This window comes from Simochromis diagramma, unplaced genomic scaffold (assembly GCF_900408965.1).
Source record: "Simochromis diagramma unplaced genomic scaffold, fSimDia1.1 OVJJ01000553.1, whole genome shotgun sequence".
Classification (NCBI taxonomy): domain Eukaryota; kingdom Metazoa; phylum Chordata; class Actinopteri; order Cichliformes; family Cichlidae; genus Simochromis; species Simochromis diagramma.
The window spans coordinates 3,063,537-3,086,569 of NW_024387095.1; the positions used below are offsets into that span (position 1 = coordinate 3,063,537).

Genomic DNA, 23,033 nt, shown 5'->3' on the forward strand with positions numbered 1-23,033 from the left:
AAAACACGCGTAAATATATTTTTATCATGACTCTGGTTTTACGTGGCCTATCTACACAATTTAAAACCTGGTATATATCACATTGTTGCTTTGTCATCTTGAAGTGGTCATGTGATTGGCTTACCACGACTACTTTATTCTTCCTCAGTCAAACAACAGCACTCATGCAATTGTTTTGCCCCCTAGCTACAGGTGTTTTGCCAAAAAGTGATTGTATGCCAGAAAGTGATTGCCGTCTGCGGGAGCGCGCGCAGCTGCTTAAAGCTGTAGCGCCCAGATTACTTACAGCTACTTCCGTGTAACTGATATAAGATGCGGTAAGCTGAACACAGCTTCAACCGTCTGTTGAAAAATAGTAACGCCACCGCACCACATTTTCTTGTTAGTAACAGTACTGGCGTTGTAACAATAGAAATAGTAATTGGCTAGATTACTCATTACTGAAAAAAATAATGCTGTTAGTAACGTTATTCCCATCACTGGTAATAAGCAAGAGAATAATGGAGGAAACAGAGATTTTTAGATGGGAAACTGTTCTTGAAGCACACTGAGAGAGAGAGAGCTGTGCAGATGTGAGGTGTGATTTTTATCGTGGTGAAAGCAAAACAGCAAAAGTAAGAGGGAATTAATGACTATGTTTATGTGAAGCAAAATGTGAAGCTTAGTTTGGATCTTCTGGATCTTTGTTTTTGGAGGAAAGAACTATATTGTGGTCACAGAATACTTCCCTCTGTATCAACAACAGAGGCTGTAATTACTTCTATGATAGCCATATTTGCAAGACACAGTGTGCCAAGTGAAGTGTTCACAGACAATGGACCGCAATTTTACAAATATTAAGTTTTGACAGTTTGCCAAGGAATGGGACTTTGTTCACACAACATCGAGCCTGCATTACCCACAATCTAATTGACAAATGGAAAAGTCAGTCCAAACAGTGAAGAGGCTGCTGAGCAAGGCAAGAGACAGTAGTACTGACTTCTAACAAAGCCTGCTAGTATACCGCACAACGCCACAAAGCAAATGTTCCAAAGGAAGATCAACCAAATCATACATCATTCAGGCAGAAGATAATGCTATTCGAAGACAAAATCGCCAAGATCTTCCGGACATGTAGAGTAGAATAGAGGTTGGAGGCTGATGAACAACCTCAACACACACTGGAGATACTATCACCTTGAACAGCTACACGTACATAAGAACAAACACAGAAGATCTGTAAGACAAGTAAAGCCACCTATGAGACTGATTGAACAGAGGTGTTGATACGTTGTTTGGAAGATAATATTGTCATAGTATTTACACAAGTTGCACTATAATTGTGTACTGGTGTTGAACTGATTATGATTGTTGAAAACTAGTTGTGCCTTTAACCCTTAATTGACAAAGCTTGGTTTAACAAGTAAAAGGAGAGATAGTTTATGTTTATGAAAGTAGAATTATTATATTTTTAAAAAGGGATGGTGTAATGATAACAGCAAATGCATATTTGCTTAGTATCAGTGTTTGATGTTGTTAATATGCCCAGACTGTAGGGGGAGCTAGAGGTCTAGAGAGGAGTTACCTGATGGCAGACTGGCAGAGTTGCTGTTCACATGTGATTAACACCAGTTCGATAAAATACCTTCTCTTCAAGTAATGGTGTTGTCATGGCCCTGAGTCTGACGACTCTGTGTTTTGTGTTTCTTTATGTTATTCTATGTTCTTGTTTATTCTGTTATGTCTTTTGTTAAGGGTTGCCATTCGTTAGGGTTTTGTTCTGTGCCTGCCTGCTCCCACTTCTCTGTGTTCCCTCTGTCTGTCCATGGTGTCACTGTGTCTGTTTGTGAGTCTGTCTGTTACAAGGGCGTAGATTTGGTTTTATTTATTTATTTTATTTAGGACAGTGCATGTTAATGAACATAAATGTAAAAAAAAAAAATTACATGAATGTAAACATACCAGATTATAGCCAAGGGCTAATTTCCATCTGTTGTCCTTAAGCATAAAAAATAGACATAAAAATTCATCATTCATTCATAATAAAAACTCCATCACCAAACTTACACATACACACCATTCTGTTCCCAAATAAAACATTAAAACTATACAACTCATACATGATCACACACTTGATTTGTCCATAACCAGTTTTTAACCTTTGCCTTAAACAAATTGAATGTCGAGCATTCTCTAATGGGTTGAGGAAGACTGTTCCACAGATGACCTCCCTTGACAGAGAGGACGTTCTGCCCAAATGCTGTCCGTCTGTGGGGTATAAACAAGTCTCCTCGGATTGTAGCTTGAGTGGTCCTGTCTAAGCTTTCTTTATGCCTAATGAACTGCTTTAGTGGTGGTGGAGCAAGGGAGTGTAAGACTTTATATATTAAACTCACTCTTTTAAGTTTCACTAAGTTATTGAAGTTCAGTAATTTATGTTTTTTTAACACATGACAGTGGTGGTGGGAAGTCGGTTTTTTGTCAAGTAGTTTTAAACTTCTTTTATAAATGTTTTCAATAGTTTTAAGTGTTGTTGGACACGCAAGTGACCAGGACGTCAAACAATAGTCCATATGAGAGATGATCATTGAGTAAAAATAAGTTTTTGCAACATTTAAATTATTACGTATATGATTAAAATTTCGATTATTAAATTTAAGTACCTGGGACACTTTATTTATGTGACTCTTGAAGGATAATGTTGGGTCTAGAATGACCCCAAGATATTTAAATTCTGGAGCTAATTCAAGCTCTACTCCATCCAGGAATATGTTTGACTGCTTCAAGTTTAAGGGGCGTTTTGAAAAATACATACAGACAGTTTTTGAGGTGTTCAACATTAGGCATGAGTCCTCCAGCCAGCTATGCATTAATGCTAAAGCAGCTGTAAGATCTTTTGCCACCTGCTGGACACTATTTGCTTGCGTATATATAACTGCATCATCCGGATACATTTGAGTAAATATATTTGGACAGACTTCAGGTAAGTTATTGATAAAAAGAGAGAACAATAAGGGCCCAAGAACAGATCCTTGAGGAACCCCTGTATCACAGTCTAAATATGGAGATTTAACCCCATCCAACACCACACACTGTTTCCTGTGTGAGAGATATGAGGCAAACCACTGAAGAGCCTGACTGGAGATATTAAACTGAGTCAATCTGGACAACAATATCTGATGGTTTACAGAGTCGAAAGCCTTCTTCAGATCTAAAAATACAGCTCCAACACAGGGACTCTTGTCCAGCAAGCTCTTCAAGTTCTCCACTAACAGACACAGGGCAGTATCTGTGGAGTGATGTGCCCAAAAGCCAAACTGCAATGGATGTAATGAGGGTTGGGTGTTTTCTAGGTGAGCAGTGAGGAGTTTAACCACCCACTTCTCAGCTATTTTAGATATGACCGGGAGTATGCTTATGGGGCGATAATTAGCAATGTCAGTCTTCACACCTGCTTTGAGAATTGGTGTAACTGCAGCAATTTTCCAATCTGTTGGAACAATGAAGTGTTTGAAAGACATATTCAAAACATGAGTTGTTGGATGTACAAGCAAATCCATATGTTCCTTTAGGAAGTTTGTGTTAATACCATATACATCAAGTGCTTTTGATTGTTTTAAACCTGTAATTAGTTTAGCAACTTCAGTGTCTGAAATATGAGTGATGGTGAACAAATTTTGACCAACATCATTCACATTATCAGAGCATACGACTGAGTCAAAGCTCTGACTGATCTCCTTAACAGATGAAATAAAGAAAGTGTTTAAGTTACTGACAATAGATAGAGGCTCTCTAACAATAGAGTTATTTACATAAAGTTCAATTGTATTTTTACTTTTGTTTGAATGACGGCCAAGTAATTTATTTAAGTGTTGCCAGATAATTTTACCATTACCTTGGCTCTTTCAATTATATTTATAAAAAATTTTGCTTTGGCCTGTCTCAAACTTCTTATTACTTTGTTCCGCATTGAAGTAAATCTCTGTCTATCCAGAGTTAGACCTGTTTTCAGGAACTGCTTTAGTAATTGATCTCTTGTTTTCATTAAATTCTTGCACTCTTTGTTTAACCAGGGCAAATTAGATGTTGTCTTTATTTTTGGCATTGGTGGGGACTGATGATTCAACCACCAAACTCTGCCCTGTTTCTTTTTTTTTTTTCCTTTTTGTCTTTGCTTCTTGATAAAAAAAAAAAAAAAAAAAAAAGGAGAAATATACTTGCCTACATATGCTATTCTACATGCTTTTAAACCATTTAAAATTAAAAGTCATAGTTTTATATGTGAATTATATAATGTTAAATTACAATTAAACAAATGACTAAGTATTTTAGACTTTAATTTACTTCAGCCATATTCCATATAAATCAGGTATCATACAAAAATAAAAATACAGTCATGACAATAAAAGAATATGATTTTAAGGACTTAACAACATTACTTCAGTTACACCAACATCTCTTATACATTAGCACTAAGGGAACACTGAATGACCTGGTGGGTTTTGTCCATAAAACTACTCATCTAAGATTAGCACAAAGTAAAAGATCTCTCAGCAAAATTATGCAACATTTTAGGCACTATTGCTCCTATCAAATCAGTGAGCTGGGATTTTTTTATTCCAAACATGAACTACTGTTACAGCAACAGACATGGACTACTGGTGTCCCACACAACAACTCAATGTCCACTATGTGAAGGAGCCAAACACATGCCTTCTCCTCTCGTTAACTGAGATAAACTGTTGGCATGTTTGTTTTACATCTATACTGTCCAGTCTCTCCTGGTGGACATACAGCAGAATTGTTTAATCTCATTTGAGTCATTGTTGACCACGTTAGACATATAATTTTAACAGCCTCTGTAAACTAATATCCTGGCTTGCTCAAGGCTGCCGTTTTCTCTGACAGTTTCAATCAAAATTGGAAATGCTGCTCTGAGACTGAGATAACTAACAGTGCTCCCTGTTGTGCAGTTAGTTTCCAAAACACGTTATTCATGGTTACATACAGTTTTAGACTGATGTGGGCCAAAGCCTAGCATAGCCTGTAACGTTATTATGACGGACACATTTTATGAGTGAACTTGGCTTTAAGTGACTTACAGGTTTCTTTGAAAAATACTTTCTTATATCCAGGTTCTTCCTTTGTGCTGCCATCCTCCCTTGCAGGTCCTCGCAGTTCAGGTTTGCTGTTGCTAAAACTAAACAGAGCTCCCTTAAAAGGCACAGACAATCTTTATTTGTCACATGATGTAGGACTACAGTGGAGAAATTAATTTAACTCTTTCTCCCACTTTGACAGATCTTTTTTTTTTTATTTATTTATTTTTTTTTTATGTGTTTTTCTTTTACTCGAAGAGATCAAATTATTGGTGGGGAAAATTCAATAATCGCTGGATATTGGTGGGGACATGTCCCTTCCGTCCATGCCAAATCTACGCCCTGGTCTGTTAAGTTCAGTGTCTTGTCTGGTTCTCTGTGTCTGTAAGTTTCCTGTTTTATTCTGAAGGTCTCTGTCTCATGTGAGTGTGTTCAGTTTACGTTTCCCCTGTCTCGTCAGCTCTGTCATTACTGTCATTATTGAGAACCCACAGCTAGAGAAAAGGCACATAGCTCAAAGAAAGAACTGGTGTCTACGCAAAACTCAGCTAAGAGCCTATTTTAAATTGTGTCTTTAGGCACTTTGTTTCTAGCAGCCTATTGCAAAAACATACAGTTTGTTTAGTTGAATCTATAACAAATGTAAAGTTAGTTGCATTTAGCAGACATATAGTTGTACTTCTGCCAATAATCAAGATTATTCGCAAAGAATCATTAGCTTTATAAATCTGAGGAAGTTGAGGAGCAAAAAACATAAATAAGTGTCAGGCCTAAAAAATTACTAAAGACTGAGGATTAGTATCTGAAAGTCATGTCCTTAAGAGATGTTTCCTGTTTGTCATGCAAAATATTGGACCAAGCTCAGCACTCACATAGCAGAGATTTCACAATTAGGTGCTGGCTCTTTAGATAATGCCTCTTATCCCAGTGACACACAAGGGGGAGCTTGTTTATTCACCATTGAGAAGACACCCAACACTGTGCTTCCAAGAGGGTCAGTAACCCTGCATATACAGTATCTTCACTTATGGTGTAACATCTCTTTTCCACTATAACAACAGCTGTATGTTAAAACAACACAGCACGATATGCAGGAACAAAACTAAGTAAGTTTCATAACAATAACAGATACAGCAAAGACAATTTCCTTAAACTTAACATGAAGCACAGTTTGCCAGAGGCATGATGGGAGATAACATACAGATTACAACAGATTACAATCAGCCAAATCTTGGAGGTTTTGGGGAAGGCAATGCTGGCAAGGCCTTTTTTCCTCTATGTGTCAGGGCTCTGTGTGCGGGCAGGTGGAGATGTGGATCCAAGTGCAGGACTCTCAGACAAAAATATAACTGAAAACCACAGCTTTATTGCTGGCACCAACAAAACAGAAACCAAACATGAAAACACTAACTGGAACACACAGGCAGGATCTGCGGGTACAACACAACACCAAGCATGGGAAAACACAGGGCTTATATACACAGGGTAGTAATGAGGGAATGGGCAACAGGAGGGAGACACAGCTGGGAGAGATCAGGGCTAACGAGACAGGGGGGAACAAAGCTGCACACACTAACATAAGACAAAGACTTTCACAATAAAACAGGAAACATGAATCACAACTCAGAGACACGGACTCAACACAGAGAGACAGAAAATGACACATGGAACTGAACTATACATGAAACCACAATTCCTAAAACATGGATAACAGAAACATGAAACTCTAATAATAATCATCACGACCACAACAAGAGAACAAGAAAACAATCCATGATGCAAAATTAAACCAAAACATAATAAACTCAAAATACTGGGTCCAACGGACCCAGAACCGTGACACTATGGGCTATAAACCCACACCTGCCGGGTGCAAGACCTTTCCCCCTTCTTTGAGTATTATGTTTCTCATTGACCAGACACTCAGCTGTGGTAACAGCACTCTGGGCGGCGACTGTATATGCTTCAGGTCTCTTGGTGAAGTAGTCCATGGCAGGAAAAGGACATAGCGGTTCCCTAGGTTAGTGGTAGGGAAACGGCCAAGGATGACTACCCCAACACCTTCCATGGGAGCCCCCACCTGATACTGTTGCAAGTGGGGACCATTCTGATGGCCCCTTCTGGGCAGTGCAAGCATCATACTGATGGAGCTCTACATCTTGGTGATACCCTGGCCAGTAGAACCAGGACCAAAGTCTTTGCAAAGTTATGGTGACTCCCAAGTGACCCGCAGCCACCGAACCACGACCAGGTGGAGCACATTGGTATGTAGCTGATGAGGCACCAAGAGCTGGAAAACATCACGGTGGCCCCCGTTTGGTTACTCAGTGATTCTTGAGATAAGGGACAAAACATGTCCGCCAGATAAAACCCAATTTTGGGGTTAAAAATATGAATACAAGTGTTAACCACACTGACTAAAAGACAAACCAAGGCAATGTTTATGCAACAAAAGTATGATTTTGCATTTTTTATACATATATATTTATTTTAAATGGTACAATAGATTACCAGTACCTTAAAAATCCATTGTCCAGAAGCAGGTGTGATAATATTAAAATACAGGGAAAAAAAGTAAAAGTAATGTAAAATTAAACATCATGGCTCTCGTCACTAAGTATTTAAGTCAGTAACATTATATAATATCAAAATATGCAATTGAAAAAGATTTTCCCTACTTTTTTAAAAGTAGAAAAGAATCGGGAATTATTCTGGGTAGCTTACACTCTGAGGACCCCTTTTTCCACTTCCTGTTTGGTACACATGCCATGAGGTCACTGCTGTGATAATTTATTTTATTTTTATTTCATTTATGACACACCTTTCTGATAAAACTCTGTGTCACAACCATAGCGCGTCAACACCAAAGTCGATGTAAACCAAGATTTATTTATTTTGTTTTGTAAAAAGAGCTTAATTTAGGTAGATTATAGAGGCCATAAACAAATGATGAAAAACAAGATGGCTTCTGTCAGATAAACATGTGTTATGAGAGAAAGTAGGGTATTTTGTCAACACCATCAGATGTCAACACCATCAGGGTTTTTGTCTGACGGTGTTGACCCTTTTTCTAATGGTGTTGACAAATGTCACAAAAGTGTGCTATTCACCATTTATATTAAGTTATTTTTTACTAATATTTCAGATATATTACTTCCTGTGTGTTTTACTGATATTTCTGCTTCACAGATGTGTCAAATATTATCAAATTTGTCTTATCTTGAATCTCATTGTTTATGTATACATTATTAATCCTGTAGGAAAATGCTTAGTACTCTGCATTTAATACCAATCCAGGATAGCCGCTGTTCGTTGGATTTGAACGCCCAACCTTCCGATCATGTGGCGCGAACGGGGATGCACAGTACAGTAGTGCAATTCATCCTGATCGGTGATTGGTCAAAAGTCTAGAGTGAAAGGAGAGGCTCGTGATTGGTGGAAAATGTGCAATGAAGAAGCCTTCTTTCATTCATTCAGTCTGTTGTCTGTTTTTTCTTCATCAGGTGATGTTTCCAGCTCCTTTATCCCACCTGACACCTGGACTGCTGTCTGTGGTCTTCAGCATGATCACAATGTGTTATTTATGTATTTTGACTGGTTTACAATGACAGGACAGTAAGCATTATCAGTGTATATTCCAATAAAAGCATCTAGTTTTTACTCCAACATCGATGAGGATTTTCTTTTGGCTCTTTTGAACCAACAGGTTGGAAAGTCTCCTGAAATTAAGTGCAATTGAAAATCAATTCCTTTCTTTACTTCTGTGATTATTATGTGCAAAGACTAGCCATAAGAGGAGTCTTTTATGTTCTCCTGATGAGACAATGTAATTGTTTTACTTTTCTACTGGTAAAATCTGAAGGATTATTCATGCCATGACACTGTCATTTACAGACAGGCAAGAAATTAAAGGCATGCCCTGAACTCTTGACCTCTACACAGAGAGACATTGTTGCACTTTGCTGCCATGTTAGGTTCACTTGTCAAAGGTAAAAGAGTTTTAAAATCATTACAAAGTTGCTATGGGAGATTATGTTTGTCCTGTGACAAATAGACTGAGTAGTTGATTATGAAAATGGCGTGATCATACACCATGGCTTTCACAGTCACCTGATGTCAACCAAGACTATCTGGGGAAATTTGACTCCCATAACAGATAATAGCTCTGTTAATGTTTCCTAATCAATTCCAGGAAACACTGAAGTTGTTGCGGAGGCATGTGTTGTACAAATACTTCCAAAACTTGTCTTTGCCTGCATGTACACATTGCTTCTTTGGTTCAGGTCTGTTATGTGTTTCTACATAGTCGTGTCTTCTAAACCTATTGGCAGAGAATAACTTAATAATAAAAACAAGTAAATCCACAACTCACTGTTACTGTAACACAGGACACTTTATTAAAGGGGATGAATAAAGGAAAACAGCACTGCAGGATAGTCAATCAGTGAACTGAACTACAAAAAGTCAAAAGTGCCCATCAGGTAGGCTGAAATCATACACGTTACCATCAACAATATAATTGTGAATGTTACACATACTTAAAGAAAGTTTACAACGAGCGATATGTACTGACAATAGCCAAACACGGGTAAATGTGTAGTAAATGGCACTGCGGTAAATCTGCCTAGTATGACATTAAATACACTTACTACTTCATATATCTCAGATCGTTTGTAACGAGCCACGGAAAGCAGTTGTAGCCACTGAAAAGACTAGAAATGGGCGTAATACATTAGATGTCGGCTAGCGCGCGGCTAACATTTACCACAAAGAAAAAGGGTTAAACGCGTTATTCAGCGTCGTGTAATTTCTGCTAAATCCAGACTCTGTAACTTAACGTAAACACAGAAGAAATGCCAGTTTCCATTTAAAAAAAATAGCGGACTTGCCGGCTTCTTCGCCCTTCCGCTTCGTGTTGTTGTTGTTTTGGTGACGCAACTTCCGTCGAGCAGACGATTGGTCGTCTACAGTGGGATTTGGCACTCCCATTGGCCTGAGTCTACAGTGTCTACGCTCACCGTAGACTCCGGGCCAATGAAAACGACGTAACCGTCTACAGTCAGCGTAGACTTTGCACTACCGTAGATTCGACTTCGCGAACTGAGCTATCTCTTCCCCGAGAGCTGTTCTTTAAGTGATGATGTATGAATCCTGCTTCCGGGCCCAAACTACTCTGTGTTTATTAAGCCTGTTGTGCTGTTAAAATGTTTTAATGCTTTTTATCTTGTTCTATTACATCTGAACAAGCCCCTAAAAACAGTCAGTGATCACTGTCAACGTAGCCATCGGGAACCCTCACGTTAACTTTTATCAAATGGAAAAAAGTTAGCACTCATTCAGCTGGTATATCATGTTTAGGTGGAAACAAGCAATCTAACTTCTAACTCTGTTAAATTTCATATATTCTGTTTTCATGGATGCCTGGATGTTACACCTGGTAGAGCAGCCACACTGATCATTTTTCAAGGTTCAAGGTTCTTTATTTGTCACATGCATAGTTATACAAGTATAACACACATTTTATTAAAGATGAAAGAATTTAGACAGATTGTAACTCTCATTGATGCCACAGAGTTCCTTTGACTTTGGGATCTGCAGCAGAGTTTGGACCTGGAAACGACTAATGACATCAGACTTAAAGACCGGATAGCATCTCTATTGCTTAATGCATAATTGTGTTGTGAATATTTATCCTTAATCTGTAAAAAAGCACAAGGTTCTGAAAAATTATAGTGATTACAAAATGGTACATTTCAGACTAGAATGGCAAAGGGGAACCTGTCAGTAGAGGAACGAAAGAGAAGGAACAGGGATGATCAAAAAAGAAGGAGAGAAAAAATTAACAGCCAGCTTGAGTTTCTCATAAAGGAAAGGGAAAGATGGAGAAATAGAGTGAAAGAGGGAAAAATAAAGAACATCAGTGATCTGAAAGAACGAGAAAAAAGGCAGAAGAGAAGGTTTTGGAAACAAGCACAGAGAGACAAAAGGAGAGAAAGTACAGCAGGGTCCACAACCACAGAGTACTTTAGGAATCAAGGAGTAGTAGGCAGCTACTTGCTGGTGAACTGTTAAGATGTAGAACTTGACATGTGCAAAAACAGAATTGTTATGATGTGTTTTGTGATTTTACAAAGGTTGTTAAGGTTTAATGGTCATTTTGAAAGAAATAAAATCTTGTTTTCTACTAGTGTGTCACCCCCGTCAGATTTGTGTCACCACCGTCAGCACCTTGTCAACTGGAGTTTTTGTTTATTTTTCTCTTTTGGAGAACCATATATTTTCCTCCCTCATGATCTTTCCAATAAAAATACGTAATTTTCTCAATAAATGTGTAATTTGTAATACAAGCTTCTGAAAATATGTATGACTGTAACTCTAATAATAAACAGCCAAAACAATCTTACTTTTAAATGTGGTATAATTACTTTGAAAACATATGTGCATAAAAAATAGAATAGAGAAGCTGCTAATAGTCAAAATAGCTGAAACAACTTAATTTAAAATATATATTTTTGCATTTCTTTTTGTCTGACGGTGTTGACAAAAACCTTGCACTTCTCCAGCAAAAACATAAATTATTAAAAAATGTTACACCTGGGAGATTGTACCAAAACATGATGAGACACCCAAAACTTTGTGTAACAATTATATGTAAATATGTTTTTGAAAAGTCAAAAAATATATTTTAGAAAATTAAAACCTGTTTTGTCCCTAATCTCAGGAATCACTGAGTTACACTATCCATCCATCCATTCATCCATCCATTCTCTTCTGCTTATCCTTATCCCAAGTGGACTGAAGCCTATCCCAGCTATCATAGGGCAGGATATAATAGCTGGGATATGCTAAATATTAGGGGTGGGGGAAAAAATCGATACTGTGTAGTATCGTGATATTTTGTTTGCTAATAATGTATCGATACAGGGACAGCAGAAATCGATATTTTGTTACAAAAAAGGTTTTTGTGCTCAGAGCATGTTGATCCTTTTTCTGAGCAAGAATCCTGACATTCCTTCACTGTCCAAATGTGTTTAACTTTTTTTTGGCAGCAATAAACATGACAGTTTACTTATTTTAATTTAAGACATGTTTTATTTTAATTAAGTTTAAAACTTTTTTATTTAATGTAAATTTATATTTTGTTTTAATTTATTTTCAAATTCTTCAGTTGCTGAAGGGGCTGCATAGTTTTCATAAATTGCTTAGTTCAGAATAGCTCGAATTGTACCAGATGGTTGCATTCAGTTAAGTTGGATTAGACTGTAATACAAACCGTTCAGTTTGTCAACAATAAAACTGACTGAAATGAGAGAAAGACTGAGTGCGAGACTTTGATATTAGATAAAATGAATATTGATAAAGTTTACCTTTATGTACAGAATCTGAATATTGCAAAATATTTTTTTTAAAAATCGCAATAATATCGTATCGTGCGTTAAGTATTGTGATAATATTGTATCGTGGGATGTATGGTGATTCCCACCTCTACTAAATATGTTGTAGGGTTAATTAACTGTGAGAATTTCTATGAGTATTAATTATTAAAAATAAACAATTGTATTTCTTTGAGTCCATTTACCCAGTTCAACAGTATACTATGACCCATCAGTTTGTCTGAACCAGAAAAGTCTGGCCAGACAGCAGTTTGATTATTCTTACGGGAAGTGTAGCATCACAGTGCAAACAGGCCCTGCAAAGGAAAATTTTCTAGAAAAAAAAGGATGAACTGTTACTCAGTCTGCTTGCAATGCTTATCTGTTATGGTCATTTTTCATCTTTTATATTATCTGGCCATCGGACCAGGATTTTATAACTTCATCTCGCATTGTGGGTCGCAGTATGTTGAGCCTAGCAACTGCAAACCTACACATAATGTATTTTAAGGGAAAATCATAATTTAGACGAGTACTGTAGGTGTCACTGTGTTGAGCATTGAGCTCCAATACATCTCTCTCTCTCTGAGAAAGTGCTTACATAGATTGCCTTCTCTGGCTGGACAATTACATGTTAAAGATCAAAGAAATGCAGAGTGGCAGGAGAACCATGTTTACCTTCATAATATTCTTAGAATAACTGATTTCATGTTCTGAAATATGTTGAGTGCTGTCTTTGTTTGACGAATATAAGCTTATAAGCACTGTTAATATAAACTATTGTTATTAAGAGATTAGAAAAAATCTTGCAGCACGGTGGCGCGGTGGTTAGCACTGTTGCCGCACAGCAAGAAGGTCCTGAGTTCAATTCCACCATCAGGCCGGGTCTTTCTGTGTGGAGTTTGCATGTTCTCCCCGTGTTTGCGTGGGTTCCCTCCGGGTACTCCGGCTTCCTCCCACCGTCCAAAGACATGCAGCTTGTGGGGATAGGCTAATTGGATAATCTAAATTGCCACTAGGTGTGAATGTGCGAGTGAATGTGAGTGCGAATGGTTGTCTGTCCCTGTGTGTTGGCCCTGCGACAGACTGGCGACCTGTCCAGGGTGTACCCTGCCTCTCGCCCTATGACAGCTGGGATAGGCTCCAGCGCCCCCCGCGACCCTGAAAAAGATAAGCGGATGGATGGATGGATAGAAAAAATCTTTACTTTGTGACTCTTTCATTTAGGTTAAAATGGAGAGAATGTTGTCTCCGGGAGTTTAGCTGATTTGATTTAGAGCGGCAAGGTATGGTGGGTGTGTTCCAGTTAAAGAACACGGGGGCAGCTTCCAAGTTTAGGAGATTTATTCAGCTGTGGTCTGTAGTAACGATACATAAAGCAACTATCAGTACAGCACACATAAAACATTCAACATGCCCAGACATTATTCTAGCACAGAGATAGCACAAGGAACTGTATTCAACACTCACATCTATAACAACTTCAACAATTACACAATATTTATGATTAGCATTAACTAGCTTAGTAGTTTACATAGCATATTAGCGCATTAGCATAAGATAACATTAGCATAGTCACGAGGGAACAAATACACACAATAGCATCTGACATACACAACATCATGTAAACAGAACCCACCTTCTGGCATTCACACACAGCAATAAACCAAAACCCACGAAATGCTGATGAGAGGACACAAGGAGCAATGCTGGCTATCAGCAGCTACAAAGGCAGACTAGGAGCGTCAGCATAGACATGGTGAGTTCAATGACGTAGGACATATCAATTTCTACAGCGCAAACACTATCTATAAACAAACCACAGCAATTCAACCAAGCAAATAACGTGTAAACAGTGGGCTTTCTAACACAGCCGCCCCCGACTGTCTGCACAGACAGTCGAATCCAAGGTAGAAAGGCCACTCAGGTACGTGCATCCTTATCATCTTCAAGCATAGGAAGTGAGATCAAGCGGGCTACTGGTCGAATATACGTTCGATCTTTGACCTTAATGGCAGCAGTCCGGATGCGTCCATCAGCTCCAGGGTAAGTAGTCGTTACCTTACCAACAGGCCATAAAGCTCTTGGGAGCTGAGGATCAACTATGAGCACCACTTGGTCCGGTTTGAGGCACTCAGAATCCTTCTGCCACTTCTGTCTCTCTTACAAGTTAGGCAGGTAGTGATGGATGAATCGGGACCAGAAATGGTTGACAAGAACTTGACTATGTCTCCATCTGCGACTCCCGATAAGGTTACTGGGATCGTAAACCACTTGAGGGAGTGATGCATCATAGCGTCCCATCAGCAGGATGTTAGGTGTGATGGGGTCTGGATCTGCTATGTCTGATGAGACGTAGCCGAGAGGTTTAGCATTTACGATGCCTTCCACTTCCACAAGGACCGTACGAAGCACAGTTTCAGGGACCATCTGCTCCTTGAGCACGACCTTAAGAGCAGTTTTCACGGACCTGACCTCTCTCTCCCAGGCGCCACCGAAGTGAGGAGCACTAGGAGGGTTGAAACGGAAAGCAATCTGCTGCTCTGCAAAACGCTCCTTCAACTGAGGCGCCATGGTCTCAAAGGCCTCATGGAGCTCTCGGGCTCCACCGACAAAATTTGTCCCGTTGTCACACAGGAGCTCAAAGGGTTTGCCTCTTCTGGCAATAAAGCGCCTTAACGACATCAGAAAGGAGTCAGTGTCAAGACTCTCGAGAAGGTCTAGATGCACACAACGGGTCGTCATGCACTTGAAGACTATGCCCCAACGCTTCTCCATTCGACGTCCAATTTTCACAGTAAAGGGTCCAAAACAATCGACTCCAGTTGAGTAAAAGGGTGGTTTATACAGACGCAGACGAGCTGGTGGCAGATCTGCCATCATTGGAATGGAAGGATTGGCACGCCAAGCCTGACACTGCCTTCAGTCCCTCTGATACCGTCTGACTGCTTCCCTCCCCCGGAGGATCCAGAACCGGCGACGTAGTTCAGCCAACACTCTTTCTGGTCCAGGATGAAGGAGGGTCTCATCAAAATCCTGGATGATGAGCTTAGTCAGAGGATGTTTTGGGTCCAGTATGATCGGGTGGATAGTATCTAGCTCCAGCTGCTCAACTCTTCGTAACCTTCCACCAACTCTGATGAGTTCCGTATCTTTATCATATTCGGGTGATAAGGAGTTCAAACAGCTGTTGGTTGGCAATGGTCTGCCAGACCTGAGTGCATTGGCCTCCTCTGGGAATGACTCTGACTGGGCCTTCATCAGGAGGAGTTTCTCAGCTTTGATGTAACCGTCTGCTTCACTGTGCGAGCTTGAGTTTGGGTCAGCCGCCCCATGTAGGGACCGCGCTGTTGTCTTCATGAGATCCTTCCAGGTAGAGAACATGCTGATTTCAGGAAGTTGAGGGCAGGAGTTAACCCTAACCTGTCCACAGAAATATGATTTCTTCAGCTCACCATCCTCTGGCTCTGGATATACTGGTGGGCTGGTCGGCCAATGTTCCTCGGATCGACGTAGAAACTCAGGGCCTTGGTGCCACCGGTGTGGTCGTGACAGCTCCTTTAAGGTCTTTCCCCGGGTAATGTCATCGGCAGGGTTATTCGCGCTATCCACATATCTCCAGGTACTCCCATCTGTAAGACTCTGGATCTCTGCCACCCGCGTGCCCACAAAAACTTTATAGCTGCAAGATTCTGACTTGATCCAGTGGAGAACGGTAGTAGAGTCCGACCACAGAATAACCTTTCGAATGGGCAGCGTGAGCTCAGCTTGAAGGAGACCAGCTAGTTGTGCACCAGTGAGAGTGGCACTTAGCTACAACCGTGGCATGGACAACTGTTTCCTTGGAGCCACTCGGGATCTAGCCATTACAAAGGCAACATAGACTTCCTTCTGAGCAGTTTCTGTCCGCAGGTAAGCGACAGACCCATACGCTCTCTCGGAAGCGTCGCAAAAGATGTGAAGATCTCTGCTCGAAGCAGATGAATCAGCAGACGCTGGTGCATAACATCTGGGGATTTCCATTTGGATAAGATCAGGAATCTCCTTTTCCCAGGCAAGCCATCTGTCACGAAGGCTAGGTGGCTGGATCGGGTTGTCCCAGCCGAGCTGGTCCTTCCAAAGATCCTGTACCAGAATCTTGGCCCGTGTGGTGAACGGTACTATATAACCTAGCGGATCATACTGACACGCAAGTGTTTTGTAGACGTTCCTCAGTGTGGATTCAGTTCTCTCCCCCAGTCGATGTCTGTATTTGAAGGAGTCACGAAGGCAATCCCATGTCAATCCCAGAGTTGGCTCCCAAAGATCCGTGCTAGACTGGGAGAGCCATAGGTCACTACTCTCAGATCTGACATTGGATGGAAGATGTTCAATGACAGCAGGGATGTTGCTGGCCCACTGACGTATCTCAAAGCCCCCGGTGTGGAGCAGCTGGCGCAGACTGTCGACTAGGGCCATAGCCTCCTCTTGGGAGTGGGTGCTGCGGAGACAGTTATCCACGTAGAACGACTGCTCTACACAATCGACGAGGTCATGATTGGACCTACAAGTGTCCCGGACGTGCTGCTGCAGTGCATAGATGGCACAGCAAGGACTGCATGTAGTGCCAAATGGTAGAACTTGCCATTCATAGATCTTCGGCTCCTCATTCCTCTTCATGTCCCGCCAGAGGAAGCGCAGCACTGGTTTGTCTGCTGGCAACAGGCGTATCTGGTGGAACATACCTTTGATGTCGCCACTCACAGCAACTGGATACTGTCGAAACCGAAGAAGAACTCCTAGCAAAGATGGACCTAGGGCAGGTCCAGGGAGGAGAATAGAGTTGAGGGACTTCCCTTCATACTGGAAAGAGCAGTTAAAGACGATCCTGTCCTTGTTATTGTGTCGCACCATGTGGTGAGGTATGAACCAGGATTCTGCAGTGGTTCTAGCTATCTCATGTGGCACCACCGCTACATAGCCCAACTTCTCTAGCTTCTGAATCTCCTGACAATATACTTCAGCGCGTTGTGAGTCTTTGACAAGTCTCCTCTCTGTACTGCGCAGACTTGGCAAGACTGCTTCCATAGAAGCTTGAAGCGTGGCAGAGTTGGCACGACGAAGCAGTGGTGTGGCATACCTCTGTGTCCCATGGACCGTGACCCTGATGGTGGATGTCTGGAGTAGATTCAGAGCTTGCTGATCTTGCTTCGATCGGGTTACCTGCTTTTCGCTCACATAAGGGAGCGTATCAATCTGTCAGAGACGCTCAGCATTCCTGAAAAGCTCACTGGTTGGCACAACGGTTGTTGTGAACAGGCACTGCTGCTCAGTTGCAGGAGTCTGGTCGATACTGATGGGACCTTGGAGCGACCAACCAAGCTTTGTATGGACAGCGATGGGTCCCCCTGTCGGGCCCAGATGAACTGGTTCTGTAGGTGCCAGGAGATGAGGCACGTCAGAGCCGATAAGCAGCAGAGGTTGAACATGGTCTACCAAAGGCAGAGGTAAGTCACGCAGGTGTTTATAGCGGCGTCGGAGAATCCTCACCGGATAGGAATGTTCTGAGAGACCAAGGGCATCGGCGGTGAATGCCTTATGTATATGATGCTTCTCCCCGGGTTTGTAGGGAGAAGACACTTGGAAGGAGACTGAGGCGCCACAAAGCTGCACTACGTCTTGGTGGACAGTCCGCAGGGTAAGCGTCTCAGGCTCTGGGGTGAGTTTTAAGCGTCGAACAGCTTGTGGTAAAATGATGCTTTGTTCTGAGCCATCATCAAGTATTGCATGAGTCTCCAATGTTTGGTCCCTGTTGTACAGCAAGACCTTTACAACCTTCCGCATCACCTTTGGGGAACGGTTTGGCCTATCCAAGTACACTGTTGTAGTCGGAGCAGTCATCCTGAGCACACTCTTCTGGATCTGCTGGACCGCATCATGCAGTACAGTCAGATGTTGCTCTCTGCAGGTATTACAAGGTCGTTTGAGGGTGCAAACCTCCGGCTGGTGAGTTCTTGCACATTTCCAGCACCGCTGTTCATCAGTTAACCACCTCACCATCTGGTCGGTGGTCAGTTTCTTAAACTCTACACAAGCGTTCAGGAAATGCTCCTTATTCTTGCAGCGTGGGCAATATGGTTTTGGTCTGGATGAGGTCTTTGGTCGGAAAGAACTCCCTTCTGCGCTGGGGTTTTCCCGGGAAGTCAGGAGGAAGGCTGTAGATTTCTCCTTTGGTTTATTGGGAAGACGCTGGTCTTTCTTTGTCGGCTTATAAGCTTCAGGACTATAGAGTGAAGCAGCTCTACCTGCGATGCGCTTCGCTTGGGATTTCATCTGCAGCCAGGAACTCAGATCAGGCAGGGTATAGGTTTGGTCAGTACCTGTCCGAAGAATGCCTTGGTTCAGGCAATGCTCTACAAACCCATCGCGATAACTGGGTGGCATCTTACTCAGTAGTCGGTCGACATGAGACCCACATCTTAGCTCAATGCCGTTCTGGCCCTCTAGTGTCCTACGCATCCCTACTAGAGATTGGATAGACAAGGCAAATGCATCAAAGGCTTCTGCGTCGCCGAATTTGATAGCTGGAGCATTCAGAATTGTGCCCAATTCACTATGGACAAGCTGACGGGGTTGCCCATACTTGTCCTGCAGGGCGTGCACGGCCATGGTGTACGGCGTTGGGTCGTGCATGTATGCCTTAGCTAGCTGGATTGCACTAGGTAGCCGTAGGTGCCCAAGCAGCACTTGATATTTATACTGCTCATTCAGGTGTGGATGACTGTTCAACAGGTTGTCAAGGGCCATTTTCAATAAGGCAAAGTCACTTTCACGGCCACTCTCAAAGGAGGGAATCATAGGTTTGGGAATGCCATGACCTGTGGCGAGGAAAGGGTACGCATTAGCTGTCGGTAGTTGATGTAGCTCGGATTTAGTCCGGGTGGGAGTGCGAGATAACTCTGCTTCGGCCGGGTTGGTGCAGGCTGCACGAGCGTACTGCGATGGCTGAACTGAGAATGGAGTAGATGCCTGGTAAGAGGTATCAGGTGCAAAGGTAGTAGACCGAGGTCCAGCTGGAACAGTTGGGTGCAGCACTTGGGGCATGCATTGAGAATGCAATGGATGCGAGGCCATGGTTACTGGAGGTGGAGCTACCACGGGCGCTGGAGGCTGAGCCACAGAAAGTGTTGAGGGTGGAGCGACTAGCGGTACAGGAGGCTGACCCACGGGACCGACTGAAGGTAGAGCTGCATGGGTGCTCGAATTACTATTCTCCGATGGGCATGATGAGACTCTGGAACCACTGGGTTCTTGTGCTTTCTCTTTAAGGAGAGAAGTAACCATCTTGGCTATCTCCAACTCGTTTACCCTCTTCTTTAGCTGTCGTCGCCTCTCCAGCTGTCTGCTCAACGACTCTTGGGTTCTAATGGCTTCTTCCTGTAGCTGCTGGGCCTCTCTGGCTTGAGCTTGAAGTCGTTGACACTCACATTCGACTTGTTGATCCTCTTCTAGGTGCTGTTGGAATTCCTCAAGTTCCATCTGCTTCACTCGCTCTTCGAGCTGGGCTGTTTCCAGGTCTGATAATGCGTGGGAAGGGAATCTGCCTATCGACGAGCGTGATGCCCTTGTGGACCTGGAGCTGGAGCTCCTCTGGGATGAGCGTGTTTTACCACTATGTGAACACTGGGAAGCAGTAGCCGGTTGCTTGGTTTGAGTTTGTCCCTCAAGAGGGAGTGTTGAAACCTCATAATCGGTCAGGTAAGCAGGTGGCCGTCGCTCTCTCTGCGAAACACGTGGGGGTGCTGAGTCAGCCTGGACATCTGTCTGTTCCATACCTTAATCAGTACTCTACTCCGGCTCGAAGGACCATAAAATGGAGAGAATGTTGTCTCCGGGAGTTTAGCTGATTTGATTTAGAGCGGCAAGGTATGGTGGGTGTGTTCCAGTTAAAGAACACGGAGGCAGCTTCCAAGTTTAGGAGATTTATTCAGCTGTGGTCTGTAGTAACGATACATAAAGCAACTATCAGTACAGCACACATAAAACATTCAACATGCCCAGACATTATTCTAGCACAGAGATAGCACAAGGAACTGTATTCAACACTCACATCTATAACAACTTCAACAATTACACAAGCTTAGTAGCTTACATAGCATATTAGCGCATTAGCATAAGATAACATTAGCATAGTCACGAGGGAACAAATACACACAATAGCATCTGACATACACAACATCATGTAAACAGAACCCACCTTCTGGCATTCACATACAGCAATAAACCAAAACCCACGAAATGCTGATGAGAGGACACAAGGAGCAATTCTGGCTATCAGCAGCTACAAAGGCAGACTAGCAGCACACGGCACAGAGTGGTGCATTCAAGGAGCGTCAGCATAGATATGGTGAGTTCAATGACATAGGACATATCAATTTTCACAGCGCAAACACTATCTATAAACAAACCACAGCACTTCAACCAAGCAAATAATGTGTAAACAGTGGGCTTTCTAACAAGGTCGTCTGACAGAAATATATATTACCTCCAATGTCCAGACCATAGTCTGATGAAGGCTAAAATGATGAAACATTAGCATGTTTATTGGCTTGGCCAAATAAATTGGTATATTTGAGAATTGTCACACAAGTTTTATGTGTGTGCAACCTATTTCCTTTGGGTATTCAGTGCTGGAGTGTTTACAAAATGCTTTGGCTCCGCTGTTGTTAGTATCATTAGCTGAATTTGTCAGTTACAATAACTATGAGGATTTCTGACTATTTAAGTTTTAAAAAATAAACATACCCTGTTTCCCAGTGCACTATGACCTCTCAGTTTGTCTGAACCAGCCTTTGGCCTGCAGAGCAGCAGATACCAGCTGTTTGCTCATCCTTACTGGAAGTCCAGCATCAGTTTGCCAAAAGGCCCCACAAAGAACATTTTCAGACTAGCAAATGTGTTAATATTAACCCTGTAGGTACAAGGGGATAATTATCCGTTTTTGGCTACTCATGATTTTTCCATTATATTTCAGCTTTAAAAGGGTCAGCCTTGTTGTTTGGTATCATTCTTTCCAGAACAATCTCGCGTCTGATTTTGCATTTATTTTTTTCGTTTTAACCTAAAATCGCACGAACATAAAATAAGACTAGGAAATTGATTTTTTTTTTCTGCGAAAACCACAAGCATGTTTAACAAATCATTCTATCAACTTGTCAATTTCAAAAACCTATGCATAAATTTAGGAAACAACAAAGGTATATACAACTATTTACATAAAAAGTCAGGAAATGCCTCTGGAATGTTTTGTACAAACTCTTTACAGTACAAAAAGATGTTTGTGTCACTCCAAAAAATAGTTCCTGTCCACCAAATGACAGACAGGTAATTCACAGATTGACCAACAGCCTTGTTTACAGAGCCTTAAAATATAAGAGGAGAAAAAGAAAGCAAATACGGAGAGAATTCTTTTTTAAATGTCTATATGTCTCCAGGAGAAAGGTGGATCTCTTTACAAACGCTGAAGGAGACGAGTTAACCAACTTGGAACTTCCACTGTTGGACGAAGAGGAAGACTCCAACTCTGCAATGCCCCCGCCATTTTATACTGTATAGCACAGAATCACAACTACAGTACAGTCACCTCAAAGCACTATATTGTAAGGTAAAGACCCTTCAATAATACAGTGTTCCTGCTCATTGCTCTGACCTGTGGGTAATTAAGCTGTCAACTTATAAGGCCAGCGCTCTCGACTTCTCTTTGCGAGATTCTCAGCTAACCAGAGTTAGTGCAGGCCCACATAGTGTTTTGTGAACGTCATAGTAAATTACCTTTTGATTCTCGTTCATAGCTACTCATCAGATTGCCAGACACCAACCTTCTCCATAGAACCTGCATTTGGACGCTGGACCTCTCAGCAGTCTTTATAGCCAAGGCTATTGCTCACTCCACGCACCTGTCTGCCTCAACTTCAGGAGTTTTGGATTCCTTACCACTCTCCCCTCCACGCTACTGATCCACCTGTGGCAAGTAAACAGCTTAAAGGAACATTCAGAACCATCATCTGACAGCAATCACCTGGAACCATACCTGAGCTTGTTTACTCTTATTTCAGTGACTCTGACCCCCCTGGACCCTGCCATCCAGTCTGACTTCCCCTTTGGCCCCAAAATCACAGAACTGCAGTTTCCACTGTTAAAGTTTTTCTTGTTGCTTGCATAGCTCAGGTTCCATAAGTGCTCAAAACTTTAGCATTGTTCATGGCACATGTTAATACTCATTGCTCACAGTTCAGTTTAATAGTCTCGTTGCACATTCACTTACTTTGAAAATAAACTTTGTTACTTAAACATTAACCAGTTCTCCGCCTGCGTCCTGCATTTGAGTCCTTTTCTCCCGAGTCGGCCTACAGCCATGACATAGGCGGGCCCAGAGGCCAGTACGTAACATGGACCCAAGCACAGATACAGACATGGACAACAGAAACTCAGTTTTAACAAGACTTTATTTACAGATGTAAACTTGTACACAAAGGAAAATGTGCGTGGGGAAACTTGTCATGTGTGTGGTCTTACATTTTGTGTGCTATGCGTGTAATGCATA

The 23,033-nt window shown here is 41.8% G+C and overlaps 2 protein-coding genes across 2 annotated transcripts; both read right to left on the bottom strand.

Annotated features, from left to right (window-relative positions):
- Positions 1–13,722: 13,722 nt before the first annotated feature.
- Positions 13,723–17,518, bottom strand: LOC120742859. The gene is made up of 2 exons (XM_040046330.1): positions 14,091–17,518; positions 13,723–13,809 (listed from the first exon to the last, which is right to left on the bottom strand). The coding sequence occupies exon 1, from the start codon at positions 17,516–17,518 to the stop codon at positions 16,265–16,267; it is 1,254 nt and encodes a 417-aa protein (XP_039902264.1). The 3' UTR covers positions 13,723–13,809; positions 14,091–16,264.
- On the bottom strand, positions 17,335–20,893 carry LOC120742881. Its single transcript, XM_040046363.1, has 2 exons — positions 20,688–20,893; positions 17,335–20,428 (listed from the first exon to the last, which is right to left on the bottom strand). The coding sequence occupies exon 2, from the start codon at positions 20,261–20,263 to the stop codon at positions 17,690–17,692; it is 2,574 nt and encodes an 857-aa protein (XP_039902297.1). The 5' UTR covers positions 20,264–20,428; positions 20,688–20,893; the 3' UTR covers positions 17,335–17,689.
- Positions 20,894–23,033: the final 2,140 nt, after the last annotated feature.